This window comes from Ciconia boyciana, chromosome 5, assembly GCF_034638445.1.
Source record: "Ciconia boyciana chromosome 5, ASM3463844v1, whole genome shotgun sequence".
Classification (NCBI taxonomy): Eukaryota; Metazoa; Chordata; class Aves; order Ciconiiformes; family Ciconiidae; genus Ciconia; species Ciconia boyciana.
The window spans coordinates 56,943,605-56,964,326 of record NC_132938.1 but is presented as its reverse complement, the minus strand read 5'-3'; the positions used below and the strand labels follow the sequence as shown (position 1 = coordinate 56,964,326).

At 38.3% G+C, this 20,722-nt stretch overlaps 1 protein-coding gene across 4 annotated transcripts in view; it reads right to left on the bottom strand.

Annotated features, from left to right (window-relative positions):
• Positions 1 to 20,722, bottom strand: part of NFKB1 (nuclear factor kappa B subunit 1) — a 61,435-nt gene that overhangs the window by 34,609 nt on the left and 6,104 nt on the right. Inside the window, exons 2-5 of one of the 4 annotated variants that reach the window (XM_072863119.1) lie at positions 12,400 to 12,452; positions 11,171 to 11,255; positions 3,306 to 3,343; positions 583 to 681 (exon numbers count right to left, since the gene is read on the bottom strand). In XM_072863119.1, the coding sequence (XP_072719220.1) occupies positions 583 to 681; positions 3,306 to 3,343; positions 11,171 to 11,255; positions 12,400 to 12,444 (267 nt within the window). In that variant the 5' untranslated portion in view covers positions 12,445 to 12,452. Of the gene's footprint in view, positions 1 to 582; positions 682 to 3,305; positions 3,347 to 11,170; positions 11,256 to 12,399; positions 12,453 to 20,722 lie in introns of those variants that run through there. The other 3 variants (XM_072863118.1, XM_072863121.1, XM_072863122.1) reach the window with 3 other exon arrangements.

Genomic DNA, 20,722 nt, shown 5'->3' with positions numbered 1-20,722 from the left:
GATTAACATCCTTGAATTTTTTCCAGGGGAAAAAAGCCCCAAAAAACATTCAGCGAACACCTGAACATAATGCTGCTCCTATTAAAATGAGAATTTTTCTGTTGACTTTAAAGGAATTAAGCCCTTAAGAACAGAGTATCCCAGAGATCTTGAATAAGGAGTAACATGAACAGAAAAAGAAGGAAAATTTGGTAAATAGCATCTTAGAGTGAAGTTGAATAACTGACCAGACTCATGCTTTGCAGTATGCTAGAAGTGGAGTAAATCGAGCAGCTCAGGCTTTGCTTTATGCTAAAACTGCACTTTAAGGAAGAGCTCCATTAGTCTGCACGAGGGCAGTGAGGTGGTAGGTGCAGGAAAGCTTACTGCTCAACTGCTGGCAGATAAATACAGTGCCACGATAACTCCACAAATCTGAAGACAACTTCCTTTTTAAAATCAATTACATTTTGAAAGTTGGGATTGAAATGCAGTCAGTCTTGACTAGTTTCATACAAATTTATGTTGCTATGCAGTAAGGTACTGTACGCACACATATGGCACTTGCATTTAGATTGCAAAATTAATGATTTACATACTTACTTTGACCTGAGGGTATGATTTTTTGTTCTTTTCACTAGAAGCACCAGGAAGTCCACCATGTGAAGGCCCTTCACATACGTATCGGAAACGAAACCCCCTCTGTGTAAATAAAGAAGAAGAAACTTGAAAGCTGTTTAGAAACAAAACTTAAAAAAATAAGCACATGCATGCGCTAGTGTGCAGACACACACACACCCAAACAAGACTTGCCCAAACAGCCCACAAACAGAAAAGTTACAACTGTCCATCCCTGAAATGCTGTCTGAGTGCTGGTTGACAAAGCACCACTGAACCATAGCCCTGGAGAAAGTGTTCTAGTCTCACTCTTACACACAGCAGCAACTTGAAATTTTTCTTTCAGTAAGTGAAGATATTTTGAAGCAGAGATCTATTTATAGTCTCAAAACAAGATAAAAATTAAAAGATAGAGAATGCAAATGCAAGAGCAGATACTCTTTCTCCCATGATTGCTGCTAGGTAGAGAGAATTGAAGCCAATAATAATCAAGGAAATCCAAAGCATCATAAAGAAAAGAACAGGGAAGAAACAGGAATGTTTCTTCCTTCTGGGAAGAGCATGTGAAAGCTGTATCTCTGAGTGGCATCCATAAACAGCACAAAAGCTTCAGGGGACTTTGAATGGCTGGGTTTTCATGCCAGCTACATAAACAGATGTCCGAATATACTTTAGGGAACTGTAGGATATTATCAACGACTCTAGAGTAGAGTTGTCCATTTATTCAATTTTTATTTGTAGGAAATATCCCCTTTACTTTACAGGGTAATCTATAAGGCACAAAAGATGCGACTCTTAAGCAAATGTATTTGGTAACTCTTCAACTATATTATTTCATGTGGCTCACAGCTTTGAATACTTTCAGATCTATTGCCCAGTCCTGCAATTTTTGGCAAAATCCCCATCTTATATAGGGCTCCCGGTGTCTGTCCAAACAGCACCAGTCAGTGTTGTATCCTTCATCAAGAATCATTCAGCTTCTTTCTAATAGTAGACAACTCTGAATTCAAAGTCTGTATTAGCTGACAGTAAACAACAGTTCAAAAATCACTCTTTAATCATTAGCTTCGATACCTATCTCACTAAAGCCTTTTCAGTTTAAAAACTAGTTTCCCAGACAAATGGAAAGATCTCACTTTTATTCAGATACTGACCAGACAATGTAATTCATCCTTAAGCACGTATCCTTTAGCCTTCCTACGGTGAACTGAGTGACTAAGTGTATTGCAAGTGAAGTGCCCAGCTATGATGAGCTTGATCTCAAGTTGCCCAAAAGGCAAAGCAACCTCTGCAGTCACGACATAGGAGACGACCCAGTCTCTCTTCACCTCTATGCTTTCAGTCCAACAGATCCAGCAGTCATCTGCGTGGCCTTCCCCTATCTATTGCCCTTGCTATCCTAGCTATGTTTTCACACGTACAGTTTTACTCTCCCCCAGCTGTCTCTTTGCTCCAAAAATGATCACAAGCACACAGCACTCTGCTGATGGATCACCCTCATCACCCTATTATAAACCATTGCCCAGCTTGCCACATGGGTACTCCACTACAGGAGCTGCTTGCTGAGAAGTTATGCATGAAAATGATGGTTTCTCCTTAGGCACTGCACACTGTAGGCTCTGCCATGCAAAGGCACAGCCTGATTTGGGATAACTAAAACAACAAGGAAGAGGCAGCATATTCTTCCAAGAGTTCACAATACACTGCTGTTTCACCTATGACCATGACTGTCCCTCTTCTTGGAGGGATGCTTGAGCACAAAAATTTCTTTGGTGTGTGGCTAAAACAAATGGTCTCTACCACCTCCTACAAGGAAGACTGAATTGCGGCATGCTTCTGCAGAACACCAAGCAGAGGATGGGACAGTTTTTAGTCACCCTCTTCCCCTGTCTACTTAACAGCTCCATTAAGGTAGGATTTTATGCAACTGATTGGGAGAGGCAGGAAAGGGGTCTCCATACTGTAAAACAGCTTAAGGAGGAATACTTGTAATTGCTGATGCCACCAGCTAAAGGGGAACAATACCCTGGCATACTTCAGGGTGATCTTCACCCAGCAATTACTTTGTACATCAGTTGCATGAAAACTAACCAGTGCATTGGAATGACTTTCATACTGTCAGAGGAGCATAAGTGAGTGTTTGCTACAGTGTCACAAAAAAAGTTACATGCAAGCATTTATCTTCATTTTTCTTGGGTTATTCATAACAGCCAACTGTGATGAAAGGAATCTCAAAGGACAACAGAATTTCTTCATGATGACAAAGCACAAGTCAAAAGTTCTTGTAACTTGGAAACAGAATGAAAAGTTTTTATTTTTTCTTTCATGTGTTTCAACAAACATGAAACAAATTCTAAAATTCTTCCGTGTTTGGTCTAATAATTTATGTTTCAAAATACTGGGGTACTGTAAGAGTCACTTTTAAGATGAAGAGTCTATACTCAGCAAGACATTTTTTTAAAACCCTCAGGTATTTTTTGTCTTATGACATTTCCAGAGAGACACAAAGATGAAAACAGAACAAAACAGGAAACGATTTAACTACAAAAGTGAGAGGAAAAACTGCTCATGGTTAAGAGCCACATTTGTTATGAGAGTTGAACCTCTTTAATACTCTTTTTTCCTCATCTTAAGCCATAATTTTATTCAAAGCTGAATATAGTGACATAGCTACCTTAAAGATTTTCAAAATGTAGTGTTCTTCTTACCTGTTTTGGCTGTTCTATGATTTGAAGATATGGTCCATCTGCTAACATAAAAGAAAGAAAAGTCATAATAGAAATTATATTTCTATTACTATGACATATAAGGTGCAGGGATAAAATTGATGTCCTTGAATGTCTTGAGATAAAATTTTTGAAAGCACCTAAGCATCTTCAGAACTTAAATTTTAATAAATAATTTAATGACTTGGCAGTCTGTCATTTCCAACATTCTGTAAGACCAGTGGTGTAAGAAGGGAAGGATTAGCTCCAAAAAGTTAATTTTAGCTCAGAGGGCCTAAACGGGCAACTCTGATCACTCAGTTAAGACTCGCAAGAGTGAATAAGAAGAGGATCCTCCCCTTGCCACTGACAAGCAGCCTGGCCTTCCTGAGCTAAGGTTAACTTTTGTATTTAAACCCCTTGGGCTCTAAATACTATATTCACAAGCTTTTGGCCCTAGGGGTTCCTACTGAATAGGTGCTTTTGAAAGTCTAGAGACAGCCAATGGGAAGCTCTAAGGTATGGGAATATAGGAGGAATTTAAGCTGTCTCAACATGCCCTAACAGTCAGAACTGCTTTAAAAAAAACCCTGGAATTGAGGAGACTAAACAATTTACATTCTTTTAATAATTTCTGATACACTTTTAAATATACTGTTCTGCTGTGCCTCTAAAAAACACTAAACACACTCTATTTGACTACAGATGCAGACTCTATAATGACATCCATCTTTGAGCATGATGCCAATGCACAGGATTATGTTCTACTAAAATTCTAGTTGTGTATTTCAAAGAAGGCTTCCTTAAACAACTTTCGGTCTTGCACCATTCCCTGAACAGTGGCTAAATTCATATCATAAACCTCATTCAAAATTCACCAGTTTAAATAGCTTTTGAGCAGGCCCTAAATCCAATGAGAAGTCGGTGCCACCAGAGTTAAGAATTCATCACCTGATCAAAACTTAGCTCCAACTCTGATCGTTTAGATTATTCACATCAAGAAGGAAAGCTCTTGGTGGATGGCTGTGAAATACCTCTTAAAATGCAAGTCTGAAAACGACAGTTCTGAGAGGTATGATTTCTTCCCTACCTCTTGCTAAGCAGAGAAGGTTCGGATTTCAACGCTAAAAATTCAATTTTTATCAAAGCAGATCCCAAATTACAGCTTCACTGTGAATACCTACACAACTATATTCCTGTTGGAATTGCGTATCATCACTTACATCCTATTAAAGGTATTAATGTTAAAGAATCAAGCAAGCTCACTGGGACATGTGAAACCTCCAAAGCAGACATGCCACAGCTATGTGGCAGAGCCTGCAAGCATATAAAACATACCCTGCCCTGCCAACATCCAGGTGTGATCTGCCTCCCAACAACTGCACCATCTGCAAGTACCACACCACCCAGCTACCTCAACTAGGTAGTACTTGGCTTCAGCAAAGAACTGCATACTTGCGTCAACTTTAATTTGCCAATAGGCCTAATGTCCATTGATAATTAAAAATGGCAGAGGTTTCATTTATTTATAGTTTGTAGTACGACTACACGCATCCTTCTCAGCTCCTCAATACAACTTCGCTTTAAAACAGACCTTCACGTCTTCAGTCAGCACAGGTCTTAACTGAACAGGCTTCTCTCAAAATGAAAGTTTTGATAAATATGCTAATAGATGAAATTAGCATTTTACTGTTGAAGTTAGCTGACTCAGCAACTGAATTAGCTTCATGCCAAAGTTATATTGCAAATGTCAGTCATGACAATTTCACATATAAAGATCATTTATTTCCCAAGTCCAACATACTTCCTGTGAAAAAGTAAACACTGCTACAATTAAAATCTTGAAGTCATGCAAAACAATTGCCTCAAGACCATATACGCATCATCTTACATTAGAAAGCATGAAAAACAGTTTGGACTTCAGAAACTTTAAAAGACGTAGAGTAATATTTAACTTTGGTGTGGTTTTATGTTTCAGTTTTTGTCTGTAACATGGAGTCAAGATGAGTAGAGTTGGGTTTAAGCATTATATCAGCACTTAAATTTAAGACCTCTGTTCACAGACCTCTAACCCTCCTCATGCTTTAGGCACCTAGAATTTTATACTTTAACAATCTAGAGGCCTTGCATCCTCTGGGCACTGGCAGAAATAATGCACCTAAAATACAACTGTGTAGTTCAACTTTCAACCAAGCCTCCAGGGCAGGATCCGCCAAGTAATTGTTCTTTGGCTGTTCTCCCCTTAGGAATTCATTTTCAAGGCATATACGTTGGGTTAGTACTGGCACAAAATACTACTGCTTTCTCTTAAATGTTAGCCAGAAAAGGAAGCGTTCTTTTATCCAACAGCTAAATGGCTGCAGCAGTCCCCTGGGATGCAGCAGACCCAGGTTCCAACTTTTCCTCAGCGTAAGGAAATTAAAACTCCTAAGAGAGGGATATACACTACATTGGCATATTGGAAAGCTCAAGGGGAATTCTTCGTACCACTGAAATGGTTTTGCCTTGCACGGCACTTGTGAAAACTCAGGAAAATGGAAAACTTAGGACTGTGGTTCTTATGCCCCCTTGGATAAAAGCTTATAAAAAGCATACAAATATACTGATACAAAAAATCAAAATATCTTACATACTAATACTAGGAAAGTGCAAAAAAGGTGCAGTGTAAACGTAGAAAGGCAAATTAGATGCCTGTTATCATTAATCCAGATTATATAAATCATATACCAATGTATTTAAAACAAAGTTTTATGAGGTCTTATTTTAACCTTTGGGTTTTGTGACTAAACATTTTCTTTTTTACAATGACTAAGTAATTCTCTGGTATAGCATCTGAACCAGATCCAAGTAACAGTACAGAGAAGGCACTTTAATGCAAGGCACTTAATTACATCTGCAATGCTATTTAAAAATAAAACAGCAATATTCAAGGTAACTTCCAAGCATAAATGGCATGTTATTTTGACTATAAAAAGGATTTTACTTAGTGAAAGGTCTCATACAGCTGTCTTCACTAAACTCTGGATACTTTCCAGAGTACAACAGACGGCCAGCCTAACATTGGCTACGTATGGGTCCTTCTTTCTCTCATCCTTTCCCGTGGGGAAAAGGAAAGATGTTTAGTGTTTTGCACAGGGAAGTTTTTAATATTTCGTTTCTACAGTAGGCATGTCTGGTCTAAGCAGACAGCAGGAACCTGAAGATGTGCACCTTGTAGGAGGAACTAATAATGACAAGATTTGTGATGATCTTTGGCACCTCTGTTCTAGGCTGGGAAGTTGCCTGCTTCAAGTTCTTGTTTAACAAGCAACCCCCTTTTAAGTGTTAAACGACCACAAGAAGGAACGCTACTTAATGCATAGCTTAAGTTCTACTTTTACCCTAGAGAGAGGCTGAAGCAGCATACAGTCATGGAGCTGGCCTCTACACAGGGATGACTCTCACGGTTGCCAAGAGCCAAGTTTTGACATGAGCGCTCCTCACGATTTGCCTGGCACTGCTGCAGTCAGGAGGGCTAAGAACTGCAACTAAAACATGCAGTCCTCCAGCCTGGAGGGGGTTTGGTGCAGACTGCCACATCCTGGGTATGCTTCAGTGCTTCCTTTTCTGTCTTCTCGCCTCAGTTGCCACAGATCAACTTGCATCCCACTGCCTCCCCTCTAGCATGAGTCACAGTCCCACTTCCCCACATCTTCTTCAACTGCTACATTTCTTCATTTTCCTTCCTGCCTGAGTCAGAGGCCCTCCTGCATCTTGACACTCCCACCACTTACATTCTTTCTTCCTCTTGACAGGCCTCACCCTGCACACACACTTCCCAAAGGAGCACCCATCTTAGGCTCCCTCTTGGTTCCTTCTTCCCATTGCAGCAAAGTCAAGAAAAAAAAGGGTCTGTGAGGTTGGCGGGATATCCCTGCAAGCCTGGCAGCACCGTAGGATTAGTGGGGTCCTTTATCTAACAGCTTACCTAGTACCTGAAGCCATTCAATTTAACCTGCAACCAGCTGTGGTCAAGTCTCCCCTTCACCTCCGCTCTGTTAGTGGGTCCCCCAGAACAGGCATCTCACCCTTGTAATTGTGTGCTGTTTTGCTCTGTGGACATGGATGAAAATGCTCATAGCCTCTAGGTTTTGATTGTTAAATCCAACACCAACCCTCTTGTGTCCATCCTGGCAGTGGTACCTTGCTGCTAAAACCTCAGACTCTAGATCTAGTGTCTTATCCTTCCTGAAGGCCTATCGTAGCATTTATGCGTCCTCCCCTTCAGGGATTCACCCACACAGAAACATTGTCTTGCATCTCAGCTCTGCAGTGTTCAAAGCATGATGTTTATAGCAAGCAGCACACGGGCTTTGCTTAACCTCTCTCCTCCCTCAGTTCTCTCTTCAAAATACAAGCACAGAAGATATAGAAAAAACACCAGAAGCAGTATGCCAGTCTGCTCATGCTTCTGAGGATTAGGGTCACTGCTATGGGACAGGGAAAATGAGCACTCATCTAATTTTTGGTGATGGTCAGGCTTTTTTGAATCTCTTCCTAACATTATCTCTCTCTGAAAAGATAAGAAATAAAGTTTTTTGTAAGTGCTGCATTTTTCCCTCCATGCTCTTCTCATTTCTCAACAGCAAGCATCACAGAGGGTTGGGCAGAGGAGGTTAAAGGAGTATCAGGAAACTGTAATTTTAGCAGCCTCCAGGCAATACTGTTCAGCTGCTGATGGCCCTGCTTCAACTTCACAGGCTTAGTCTGACTGCAATAAAAAAAACACACCACCTCAATGCCAACAGCTAGTTAGACCAGAGTCCCCTCAAAACAAAACAATTAACCAATTCCCAAAACCACCTCTAACTGGCACATAGATTGCTATGTTATGTGGTTGTAGATGGCCTTGTATAATCAGGAGGAAGTAAGAAACACCCAAAATTATAAAATGCTTTGCTCACAGCTCTGCCCATTTCCTCTCCAATGTAAGGCATTGCTTTGTCCCTCCACTACACAGTGGATATCACATTGATGCATATCTGCTTTTACACCACCTAAATACATGCAATGGATAATGTTCCCTCCATCCTCGATGCCACTGAGGATTAGTACCTAACTCTCAAAGGCAGGATACTTCCCAACAAGCTGAAGAACAGGCTGGCTTCGTGACATACTGCCCTTGCTGCTGATGGTGTTTTATACACACAGCTCAGTCCTGCAGTGTGCACTGTTACGGCCCTTGTTATAGATACATCCTTTTGTCACTAAGGGCACACAGAGACTACTTCTCTTTCTAGATTTAGACGTAAATGTAGAACTTGAACCATGTAACTATCTACTACAGCTTTAGAGCCAAAATAACCAAGCCTAATTTTTACTTAAAACTGACATATGTGAGAGAGAAAAAGAAGCGAGTGAAGACACTTGAGCACTGACAACCTCATCAAGAAAATCCTTGTCCTGGCGTCTCAAAGGTTTTCTACTATTACTGTAAATACTAACATAACAGCAGAACATCTATCATCAGAAAGTCCCCAGACTCCCCAGCTATTTGTTGATTCAACTACGCTGGCATGATATGGCAATCCACAGTTATATATTAAACCTGCCTGCCAATGCAGTAAGTCTGACATTGTGTGTTTATGAATGCACAGACTGAAAGATGTAGGCACCACACTAAATCATGAGCAACAATTAATGCCTTTGGTTCTTTCTGTTTAAATCATCCAACTGTCCTAGAGAAAAATCCTTTTTAGAACACTGATTTCACCCTCTTGATATCTCAGCTGGAAGAATTTTTGGAAAATCCTGCATGAGTTTTTAACTGGTCTTGCTGTGTAGAAAGAAATCCTTAGTTCCTGCTTGGAAACAACTAAAGCATAATATATAAATTATTATATTACCTTACAACTGAAGAGCTAGTCCACAGTAATGACACACCATAGTTTCAAGCAGGGGAGGAAGTAAGCATTACAGTGATATTACCCAGGAAACAAAATCACTATGGCATCATCAGATGGCATTGAAATGATCAACTTTTTCTAAAACTTATGATTAACTTCTTGTTTGCAATAACCTGAAATCCATGCTCCTTTATTAAATCCCATGTTGTACACAGGGAACTTACCACCTACGGTGCAGCAGTGGACAAGAGCAGTGCCATTTAAAAACTCCACCTTTTCTAAGCAAGTTTGCAAATTAAGGATAGAACTAGACTTAGCCCAGTAAGAGTTTTCTGTGACTCCAGAACTCAGTGAATTCTTGACTCCCCCACATAGTTTTAAAACCAGCTGTTTTCTAGTTTAGACAGGACATAGATATCTGAAAATCAGTTTTATATATCTGAATAATTTGTATGGAATGAGTCTGGCATATGGAGTACAGAGTAAGCTTGAAAGGTACATGTAAGAGAGATTATTATGGGGAAATCAAAATTCCAATAACATTATTTGTTCCACAAAAACTCTGTGAGAACAGTGAAAAAAACCGTTGGTATACAATGCACAAGCCCTTTAATCCTACACAGATGAATCTTACTGAACAATTTTATCTGCCTTAATAAAAACACACTGTAAACAAATGACTGCAACATTAATTTATTGGATGCTTGCCCATATTTGTCAAGAGCTTTGCTCATCAGAACATTTAATCTTGAAACAAAATTATTTGTACCATATGTGTTTCTTGATCCTTCCTCGCTACTATTCAGTCAAGAAAACTGAAGTATGGTTTAAACCAGGAAACACTGAAACAGTAAGCATGCCTTAATTTTTATTTTTAAATCAGCATTTATTGTTATTTTAGGGTGGAATTCTACCTATGAAGTAGAAAGCTAATTGCTTATTTCATTTTATGCTTCACACCTTCACTGCTGTCAAGTGTATCAAATATTGCAAACAAAAGTGACTTGCATTTTCAACAAAAGAAAGCAATCTGCAATACAGAAGATACCAGCTACACTCTGATACAAGAGAGGCAAACAGATCAACAACAGAAAGATGTCATGTTAAAAGACATTCATTCATACGCCTAAATAAATCTTTATTTCCTTCTTCCTTTCATATCAGCTACTCTAATAAACTAAGCAGGAAAAACAGTTTTCTAAATTCAAGCAAGAAGTAATACTTATAAAGAAATTTAATAAGTAAAACCAGACCAAGATTAATCAAGCAGCTAATACTGGCTGAGATATAACACACTTCTATTTGATATTCCTGTTCTGGAACCATACTGGAAGAAATGCATATCAGACCTTTGCAGAATACTATTTGCTTATTTTCAGTGGTTGATTGCAAAATTTGACTCTGAACTTTCACACCAGTGTTATTATTCAGGAAATTGTCAGGTACTTTTAATACCAGACTGCCACTTTACAGGAAACAGAGAAGTCAACGAGAAGGAAAAACAGATTCGAATGATACAGGAAGTTGAATATACTCTACATTTTATTAGTGAAAAACAAGTACCTTAAGAATTATTACAACAAATGAAACACTGTTCAAAAGAAAAAAAGTACATGTTGCATTCTACAAACTGGCAATACAAACATGTAGGTCACTGAAGATGCAAATTTAGAAAAAAATACAAAATAATTTATAAAAACAGCTCACTCAAAGCTCTTTGGTCACTCAAACTGTTTAACTAATTGAAACTTTGGGTTTCTGTACAAGCCAAAAGAAAACCAGATTTGCCTCACTGTTGAAAGTTTCATGAGGGTAAGAAAGAGATGTGTAAGGGTGTAATTAAAAGTCTAGTTGACAACTTTGGGATCTAGTATTATGAAATACGGGAGTGTAAACAAAAACACCTCTGAAAAGAACTTCACAAAAAAACAAACTGGAAGAAACAGCAGAACAACAGCACAATCAAATAGCAACAGTTCCTACCTGTTCGTAGTGGTAAGTCTGAAGTGATGTAATTTGTATTATTAAATAATGCATTCATTCCTATGAGCTGATCCATTGCAAACATCTATATTGAAAGAAAATACACTCTTTATTACTACATATATACATAATTTAATAAAGCATCTATCAGCAAAGAATTTCAAAGTTCTCTGCAAATACTGAGACTGCAAACACCCCAGTGCAGTACATAAACATTTTATATCTGTTTTATTTTTGCTGGCAACAACAACGCAAGCAAAGCTGATACTGGTGAAACTTGGGCAATACTATCATGAGACCACACTGAGCTCAGCACAGTTTCTAAGCACGCATTTTGCTTACATGCACTAACAACTATATATTCAAAACAGCTTATACAGTAAATTCTGAAAATCTGACCCTAAATGTCTTGCCCAAGGCCTTACTGATAACCTGTGAGTTTTCATTTCCACTCCTGTGATTAAATCCCACCAGTCTGCATTCCTTATGTGAATATACTTACAAGCTCTAAAGCAAGAAAACAGTACACTCAGGTTAAAGTTTAATCTTTTTTTTTTTGACACTGACACCTTTTAACTCACTGTAATTGTTGTCAGGTATAAATCTATCTTCTTCCAAAGTGGAGCAAGCATAAAGGAGAAAACAGTTTCTTTTTGGAAATTAAGGTGAGTAGAAACGATCTGTTCTTCACTCAAACGTTTCACTCAAGCACCATTCTCACAATTCAAATGAATCATGAAATGACCTAATGAGATCAGAAGAGCTTCTGAAGAGCTAGTCCTACTGATCTGTGTGAGTGAAGGAACATTTTAGTCATCAATGTCAATGCAAATTTTGCAAAAAATGATACAAAGGGGCCTTTTAAGGCATAAGGGGCTTTATTTTCAGGTAAAGTCCAATGTCCACCACAGAATAAATTTCAGAACAAGTGTCACAGGCAGACATGGCATAAAAATAAGTATTTTTTTCAATTGCTTCTTTCAGCACGCCCAGCTTTCCTTTCATTTCAGCCATTTCACCAATGGCAAGGCACTTTACAGGTCACATTAAAAACACCCTAGAGGAAAAAAAAACCTAGATTTCCCCAAACCTGATTTCTGACAATAGCTAGAATGCTTTTATATCTCCATGTTGTTAAGCCTAGGAAATGACAGGACAATATGAGAGGAAGCCAAAACAGAGAGCTAGGAGAGAATACAGGGATATTGAAAATACACAAATCCACTTACTTGGGGATCAGACACTCCCATAATATAGGAATCTTCTCCTGCCATGTTAAGTCCTGAAACACAAAAACATGATCAGAACTCTCTTTTTTTTTTTTTTTCAATGTACAGCAATAGAGAAACTTGAAAAATGTTAGTAAAAAGCCCCATCTCTGACCCTTCTTATTTTACTCATAATGTTCATGATTTCTATAATACTCTTAAAATTCCTCAGTATTTGGAAGGGGCAGGCTAAGGACAGGATAGGACAGCTAGGATTTTCCATTGCCTGCTCCCAAGCAACTAAAAATTACAATCAAAGTCGTGAAGGCAAAATTTATTAAAGTCAGGAATTAATTTGTTTCTGTCTTTGCTCTGGCTATTCTGCCATTAGAGTTCAGGCAAAATCATTATCATAGTTTAGCAAAAGTAGGACTCTGCATTTTTATACAGTAAAAAGACTTCTGAGCATTCATGAATGAACCCTAACGGTTTTCTTGTAAAGTATTACTAAATGCAAGATAAAGATGCCCGAAAAAGAACATCCAGTATTTGTTCTTTAAATGAAAACAGGAGTCAAACTCGACTAATTTTGGACACGTTTCTTTCCAGAGGTCCACAAGTGCTTGGCACCCACAACAACTCAGTGCTGACAATGACAATTATGGATGTACAACATACCTAACCCTCTCTCACAGGTCTACATGTAAATGCTGGACACTGGGAAAGTATAGCCTGGCTTAGTTTTCCTGGGGCCAGTAGCAGAGCCTGGAAATTTTCTTAGGAATTTATTAAGTCTATTATAAAAGATTACTGTTACTTCCTTTCATGTAGAGCTATTGAAAGAATTACAATTTCACTTATGTTGATCTTACTAAAAAAAGCCTCTTCAAGGGAACATTTGAAAATAACTGTAGTGACTATTTCAAGAGACTCGTGTCTGCATGCAAGCAGACACTTTAAATAAGGTTAATAGTTAATAGAAGATAGAAACATGTCACTGGCTCTCATATTCCACCACAATGAACATGAGCCATGTTTTCCAGCACAGCAAAGTGAACTGTGAAAACCTACTGCCCTGTGAAAGAGAGTGGCAAGTGATCAGTAAACCACTAAAGAAAAACTGAGTCACCATGTACCTTCTACAGGAACTAGAAAGGCAAATATCAAAAAGAAAATTGGAATACTTGGGTACTTCACTTTGATGGAGGCTCAACTCAGCTTGCTAACAAGCTCCAAAGACAACATATAGCCATCCATCCCACACAAGTAGAAAATTAACGAAAATTTAAAATGTAGAAATAGGAGACACTTAATACCCAGAGGACTTCCAGGAAAGAGAGGTCCATGAGGATAAAATTATTTTTTAATCTAGAAAATAAAAGTACTCACTTGTTTGTAATTCAATTTTAGAGAGAAATATTTACTGGGTAATATTTATTTGTAGCTTTTGAGCAAATATCAAATAACTGGTCATAAGATTTCAGCCAAAAATGAATAACAGATATGACAAGCAGCTGCAGTCACCCATGCTGTACTTCATCACTTAATGTATCAGGATTTCAGAAAAATAAAAAAAACCACCAATCACATTATCTCACAGGCACATTCTGCAAAGCATTATTTTCATCAATAATTTGCTACTGTTATTATCAATCTTTATGGAAAAAAGTCAACATACAAGGCATAACAAAAACTTGAGCATACAACAAACTTTACTAAGATGTTTTTATTTGACATTCCATTCCATAGAAAGAATATAACTCTCATCACCAATTGACAAGTTACTAAAATCACCGAGATAACTGTAATTTAGTTTTTGGCAAACACCTCCTAGTTAAAGGTGTAGATACTACAGAAAACAATCTAAAGACCTCAACAGTCAACATTTTTTAGGAAGTGTCAGAAACCCCAGGGAAGCGATCGTGCCCCTGTACTCGGCACTAGTGAGGCTGCACCTCGAATACTGTGTTCAGTTTTGGGCCCCCCACTACAAGAGAGACATTGAGGTGCTGGAGCGCGTCCAGAGAAGGGCAACGAAGCTGGTGAAGGGTCTGGAGCACAAGTCCTATGAGGAGCATCTGAGGGAACTGGGCTTGTTTTCCCTGGAGAAGCGGAGGCTGAGGGGAGACCTTATTGCTCTCTGCAACTACCTGAAAGGAGGTTGTAGAGAGGTGGGGGTCGGTCTCTTCTCCCAAGTAACAAGTGATAGGACGAGAGGAAATGGCCTCAAGTTGTGCCAGCGCAGGTTTAGACTGGATATTAGGAAATTTTACTTCACTGAAAGAGTTATCAAGCATTGGAAGAGGCTGCCCAGTGAAGCAGCTGAGTCCCCATCCCTGGAAGTATTTAAGATGTTTGGATGAGGTGCTTAGGCACATGGTGTAGTGGTGGTCTTGGTAGTATTAGGTTTACGGTTGGACTCGATGATCTTAAAGGTCTTTTCCAACCTATATGATTCTGTGATTCTGTGAAAATACCCACCCTGCTGATGCATGCCGATTAGGTAACTGTGAGTGCAAACGCCAGATTTCTTCTGCATAAACAGAATAAAAACTGGTCCTAAAAGTCTTGTTTTGTGATCTCTCATATTTAATCACTTACTATTTCGTGAGTCATATATGCAAAATTGTGTTCCAAAATACCTAAAGTACCCAGATAACATGGTAAATAAGTTCAGAAAAAAAAGATTCTGAGGAGCTAATATGAATAGCATCTGCCCACTTGCCTGTTTGCTAAATGTATACTTCTTTGCAACAGTTTCAAAGCATCTCACAGCTTTTTCTGTAAGCTCAACAGGATAAATTTAACAGCATGTTCCATCGCCTTTGTCCTATTCTAGTTTCTCAGACTGCATTACTCTCAGTCCAGCAGAACTCGGTGGGAGAAGGGCAGTTCTCACACCTGCTACGCTTCCTGGTCACATTTACAATTCTACAATACATGACTTCAACAAAGTGGAAAAATACCACAGAGGCAGTATTTCTGAAAACTTTTCATTTAAAGTACTTTGATATAAAAATTAGAATCCATACAGAAATAAAACTTACATCTATCTGAATCAGTCCTTCAATTTCACCTGATCAAAATGGTCATTTCTGGCTTTCTGGCTGATGCAATGAACAATGTCATGAGAGCAAAACAGCAGTCATTAAAGATGAACGTTACACTCAGAAGCAGCAAGGTAACTGCCCACGTGCTACCCAGTTGCTGTAGGTATGTACTGATGAATTTCTAACCAGGATTAAACACAATCTCTCTCACACCAAAAGCACAGGTGTCTCTTACTTGAGATCTTTTGTGTTCAAGAGTCAGCTGCAGTGCTTGGGGGAGAGGTTAAAGACATTCTCTCCGGCTTGAATGCTAAGCCACTTTATTATAAACACACGATGATTTAGATGTGCAAACACATGCCTTTGTGTATGTAAACTGAAACTTGATTGCCTTTTCAGGGCCTAGACAAAAATTAACCCAGCAGTTTAAAATCACCCCACTAAATGACTGAAAACACTCTCAGTTTCACTATTTGTTTTGTCCTCTTTCAAAGACAAACAAACAACAAAAATGTTCCAGGAGCCTGATCTCCAAAACAGAATTTGTATGCTAGGATTTACTTAGTTAACAAATCCCTAATCATCCTCTTCTTACAAGAAAACTGGGGCAAATCCAGGGAGTCAATATCATGATTAAAAACCAAAAAGGCACTTGCAGAAAAGCAGACCCTAGCATTAATTGTATGACTTTTAATTGGCCTCTTCCCTTATTGCTTGAGTTTCTAAGCACCTTTCCCACATGCATTACGTTGTAAGATTAGCATCTACCACCAGTAGCTTTGTTCATTCTCTCTACATGAGCTGTATTTTGGGGCAGAGATTGTTTTTATCCAAGCTGTATTTGCTGCTATATGTATCTTAGAGAAGTCAGGTCAAAACCACCTCTCTCTCATTTGAAGATGACTGGGATTAAAATTGCTTTGTGGAAGTTTGCGTTACCATATATGCCTGCTTCCCACATGATGTCTGATTCCCACAAACCATACTGCAAACTTGCATCTACAATAAAAAAATACCCCCACACACCACACTCAACCACGACAGTCTCCACCCTGGAGAACGTCTGAAGTCTTTCAGATAATGGGGCACAGGAAACTAAACATTTCAACTCACAGTATTTTTTAGTGTGAAAATTCAAAGGTGGGTGAAGGAACGTCATTTAGCTCCTAGAGCAATGGGAAAATGTAAAATCCAGCTAAACTTGTCCAAAACCACACACCTGTGCCTACTGAGGAACTGTAAGTGTGTACGTGTGTGCATATGCATGTGTGTGCAGTATTATTTTCTTCCCACAGCGGGTCAGTTGCCCTTGTGAAAAAGGTTAAAAAAAAGGAGAAAAATAAAAAAACCTAGGAGGATACATATACATACACAGAAGACAATGGGGTTGCACCAACCAACTAAGGAAACATAATGGCAGTTACTTTGCATCACTACTCTTTAATAACCAAATAACTCCAGGTACAAGCAGGCACAGTTAGAAGAACACAAGTTCATTTATTGTACTCTGAATATTTGTTTTAAAGCTTTATAAGGATCAGGCATTTAAAATGGAAACAACATAATTAATGTAGGAATGCTCTCATCCAGGAACAACAATTCTCTTTCTGTTTATCTCGACCATTTGATTTCAGATCTCTCTCCTGCTGTTCTCCAACATCCACTGCATCTAACTACCTTTTACAAACAAAGATAGGTTTCTCTAACCAACTGTTGTTAGCCCTCTGATTTTTTGGAGTCCAGATCCTTCCCTCTACTGTCCTTCTTCAACTTTCTGGCCTGAATTTTAAAAATGAGGTAAAACATTTTCTTCTTTGATACCAGCATCCAATCCAATACCTACAAACAGAGAATGGGACTTCTTCCTATTACCTTTCTACAGACAAGGATAACCTGATGCAAATTTCACCATCTATGAGGAATCAAGCTTTAATGTTTGATTCAGATACTAACAGTCCAGTTACTTCTGAAAACACTTAGAGTCCAGTTATTTCTGAAAACATTTACAGACATCTCATCCAGCAGCCGCATGCCTTTTAAAAAACTAAGACTTTAAACTTCATTCTTTTTCTTTCTAGCTTTGTTCTCATACTGGCCTGCCTAAAAACCTGAACAGTATATATATACACTAACAAATTAGGAAGACTTCTTATTCCTCCAAGCAGGAAATAAAATCATTTGAATATTACCCTAAATAGTTGAACATTACCCCCCCCAAAAAAAAAAAAAAAAAAACAAAAACAAACCAAAACCCAAATAAATTTGAGCTTTAGTACCCCAAATCTATCTATTCATGTTTCAAAGTGTACCAGTGCACTTGCTGATGAAGCTAACATTTTACATAGGACCAGAAAAAACAAAACAAAACATGACATACGCTTCCTTTCCCAGACCTTCAAAGAAAGACATGGTAAACAGGTCTCTACTTTTCATCTATGTTCTTTGAATATAAATGTATTTTTTTACATCAATTTGGAGAGATGAAGGATAAACAGTATCACCAACTTCTCTACCCCACAAAGACCTGCCTCATCATAAAAGAGGGTTATGCCTGGTGGAAACTCTTATTAGCCACTCATCTCTTAAACTTTCTGTACATTGAGGCAACCAAACAAAATAAAAGCATAAAAACTGATGTGACGGGATACCCATTATATCCTCAGAAAATGAATGCAAAAGACTACTGCATCAGGATATCTGCCTGCTGTTGTATTTTAGAATACAAAGAATCAACTCATCCTTTCTAAAACTTGTCCATAATTTTTTAATTAATTCAGTATAAAGATTGAATTCAGGACAGATTAATATTTTATGGAAGAAGGTTTGGTTATAGCACAGATCAGTTTAACAGGATGGAAACTAAGACATATTCTGTAAAAGGTACACTGAAGGTATATATGTTAGTGAATTGTGATCTTTATTACCCAGAGTTCATTATACTTGTGAACTGGAATTAGTCTGATGGTTTAAATAAATGCCTATATTGAAGAACTTCCATCTTTCTTTGAGACATTTTACATCAGCCTCTTCTCACCTGTCAAGGCTGGGTTTCAGAAAGCAAACCTTAAGATGAGAAACTCAATTACTACACTCTAGCTGACTTGATATATTGAAAGCACAGTTCTTTCTGCAAGTTTTCTAGCAGTGTTTTTTCTCTTTAACTTGGCTTTCGTTCGAATTTACCTGTTAAAAATAAACTTAACTGGACACCGAATGAAAGTCATGAAATTCACTCTGATTATGCTCTTAGCCTGTTTATTTTGCTTATTAGAGAGGAATAAGGATGAAAGAGAGGCAAAGACATTTGTGTTTTATATGGTAAGTATATTTTTGCTACATCAGGGCTATAAAACATGGCAGACTATCTGATTACAGAGAAGTACATTTTTAGGAACAGCATCACGTTCTCTGAAATCCTGTAGCAGCTATGAAATATTGAGGTAGAAACAGTAACTGTTGTACTGTACAGTCTCTACAATGTGTTTTACCTGGTATTGTTTACTTCTTTTAGTGGCAACTATCCATCCTTGAGCCTCACTTTTCTATCCTTTGCAAAACATAATCTATACAGAGACAATTGTTTTAGAGATCAGCATTTCCCAAATGGAGATGTTGGGAAACGTATTGTGCAATAGACGCTGCCAGTTGCTGGGTCAGGGCTGGAAGCAGGACAAGAGCTGCTGAGATGATTTTGGCTAGAGGACAGAGCAGGCTGCTCTGACAGAACAGTGATACTGATCCAAGGCATTTAGTCTCAAGCCTTTGTCACTGCAGTGCCTTCAAAGTCAGGATGCTGCCCATCCCTTTCAATGCCTGGCCATTTCACCTTAGCTCTGGCTACCTCCTCTCAACTTCATCCAGCTCTTCATTTCCCTTTTAACCCAGTTATTTTTCCAAAAATACTGGGAGCGCAGCTCCAGAGCAAAAACCTTTGGTGCAGAATATATTCTCAGAGAAGCACAGGGAGGGAAAAAAGGAAGTCTGAGAACTGCTATTTTCCACCTTTGCACAAAATAGCAGGCCATACATATACACAGGCTTAGGTCTTCTGCCGCTTCAGAGGACACACAAGTTGGGCCATGAACCTACAGCAGTTACATAGACAACCCTTAGTTTAAGCTGTGCATGTCCTTCTAAACACTTTAATTTTTTAAGGCTGAATAAAAGATGCTTTTCTGAAGAAAAATAAATCCCATTTTTGTTAAAAGCAATGTAACAACAGTGAGAATATTGTACAGGCAGGATTCCAAACAGTTGCTGGCATTTTGAACATATGTTGTCCAAACCTGCTTAAAGCAGGTCTACACAACTAAACTCTAACAGCTGTTAGCTACCAGCACCTTTTACTTCCATTACCATTGCCATTAATGCAGCTGCTGCAGAAGAAAATTTTCTGGAGAGGAAGAGTAGGGAGAAGGGAAGAGAGACATCCCCTTCCCAAATACTAATCAAGCAAAATCTTAACACAGGAAAGGTTTTACCAATGGTTGTTTTATTGACATCATTCTCAACTACTCATTTTGATTGCATCCACTTTAATAAATTATAGTGTTTCTGAAGTCCCCGGGCAAAGGTTAAGACCGGACCAAATATTTATCACTTAGATGAACGCTATCCTGATGCACAGTCTGGAAAAACTGGGAAAATGCAAGTTATACACACACACGTTTTTCTTTTTAAAATAAAAGAAAGAAAAAAAAGTGTGCTACAGACAGCAAATCCCTGCGTTATTCAAAATAAGAGGTGATAAACAGCTATAGTGTTCTGAAATATACAAAGTAAACAGAACCAAAATATTAAGGGAACATCATGCATATTTTCACTGACATTATTGGCACAGATCTCTTAAGCACAAACAGGAAAGAAAAGGCATTTTAAAAACCATGAGAAGTGATTGCTAACTTGTTCAAGTTGACAAGGGGCCCCATCAACTATGTTTTTTGAAGGGATTTTAAGTCAGTAATGAAACAGACTTGAAATGTGATGTTTGCCTTTAAATGTTAAAAGTTTACTAATATTTCTTTTCCCACCTATGACTTCAATAAATACTTGGTGGTGTAGGGGGGTGTTTTAAGGAAACTATTCTCAGTGTAGAACTCAACAATGCTCAATTTCCGCAAAAGCGGCATATGGAAGTTGTAGTTTTTACTTTCTTTCAGCTGCTACAAAGACGTGTAATCTCTGAATAAAGATTTGAGTATAATTTCTCAGTATACAAGTGAGAAAAGGTTTGTGCAGAGAGGCATTTTTATCAAAGACACTACTCTCCTCTACAGACTTTTTCTCATCCATAA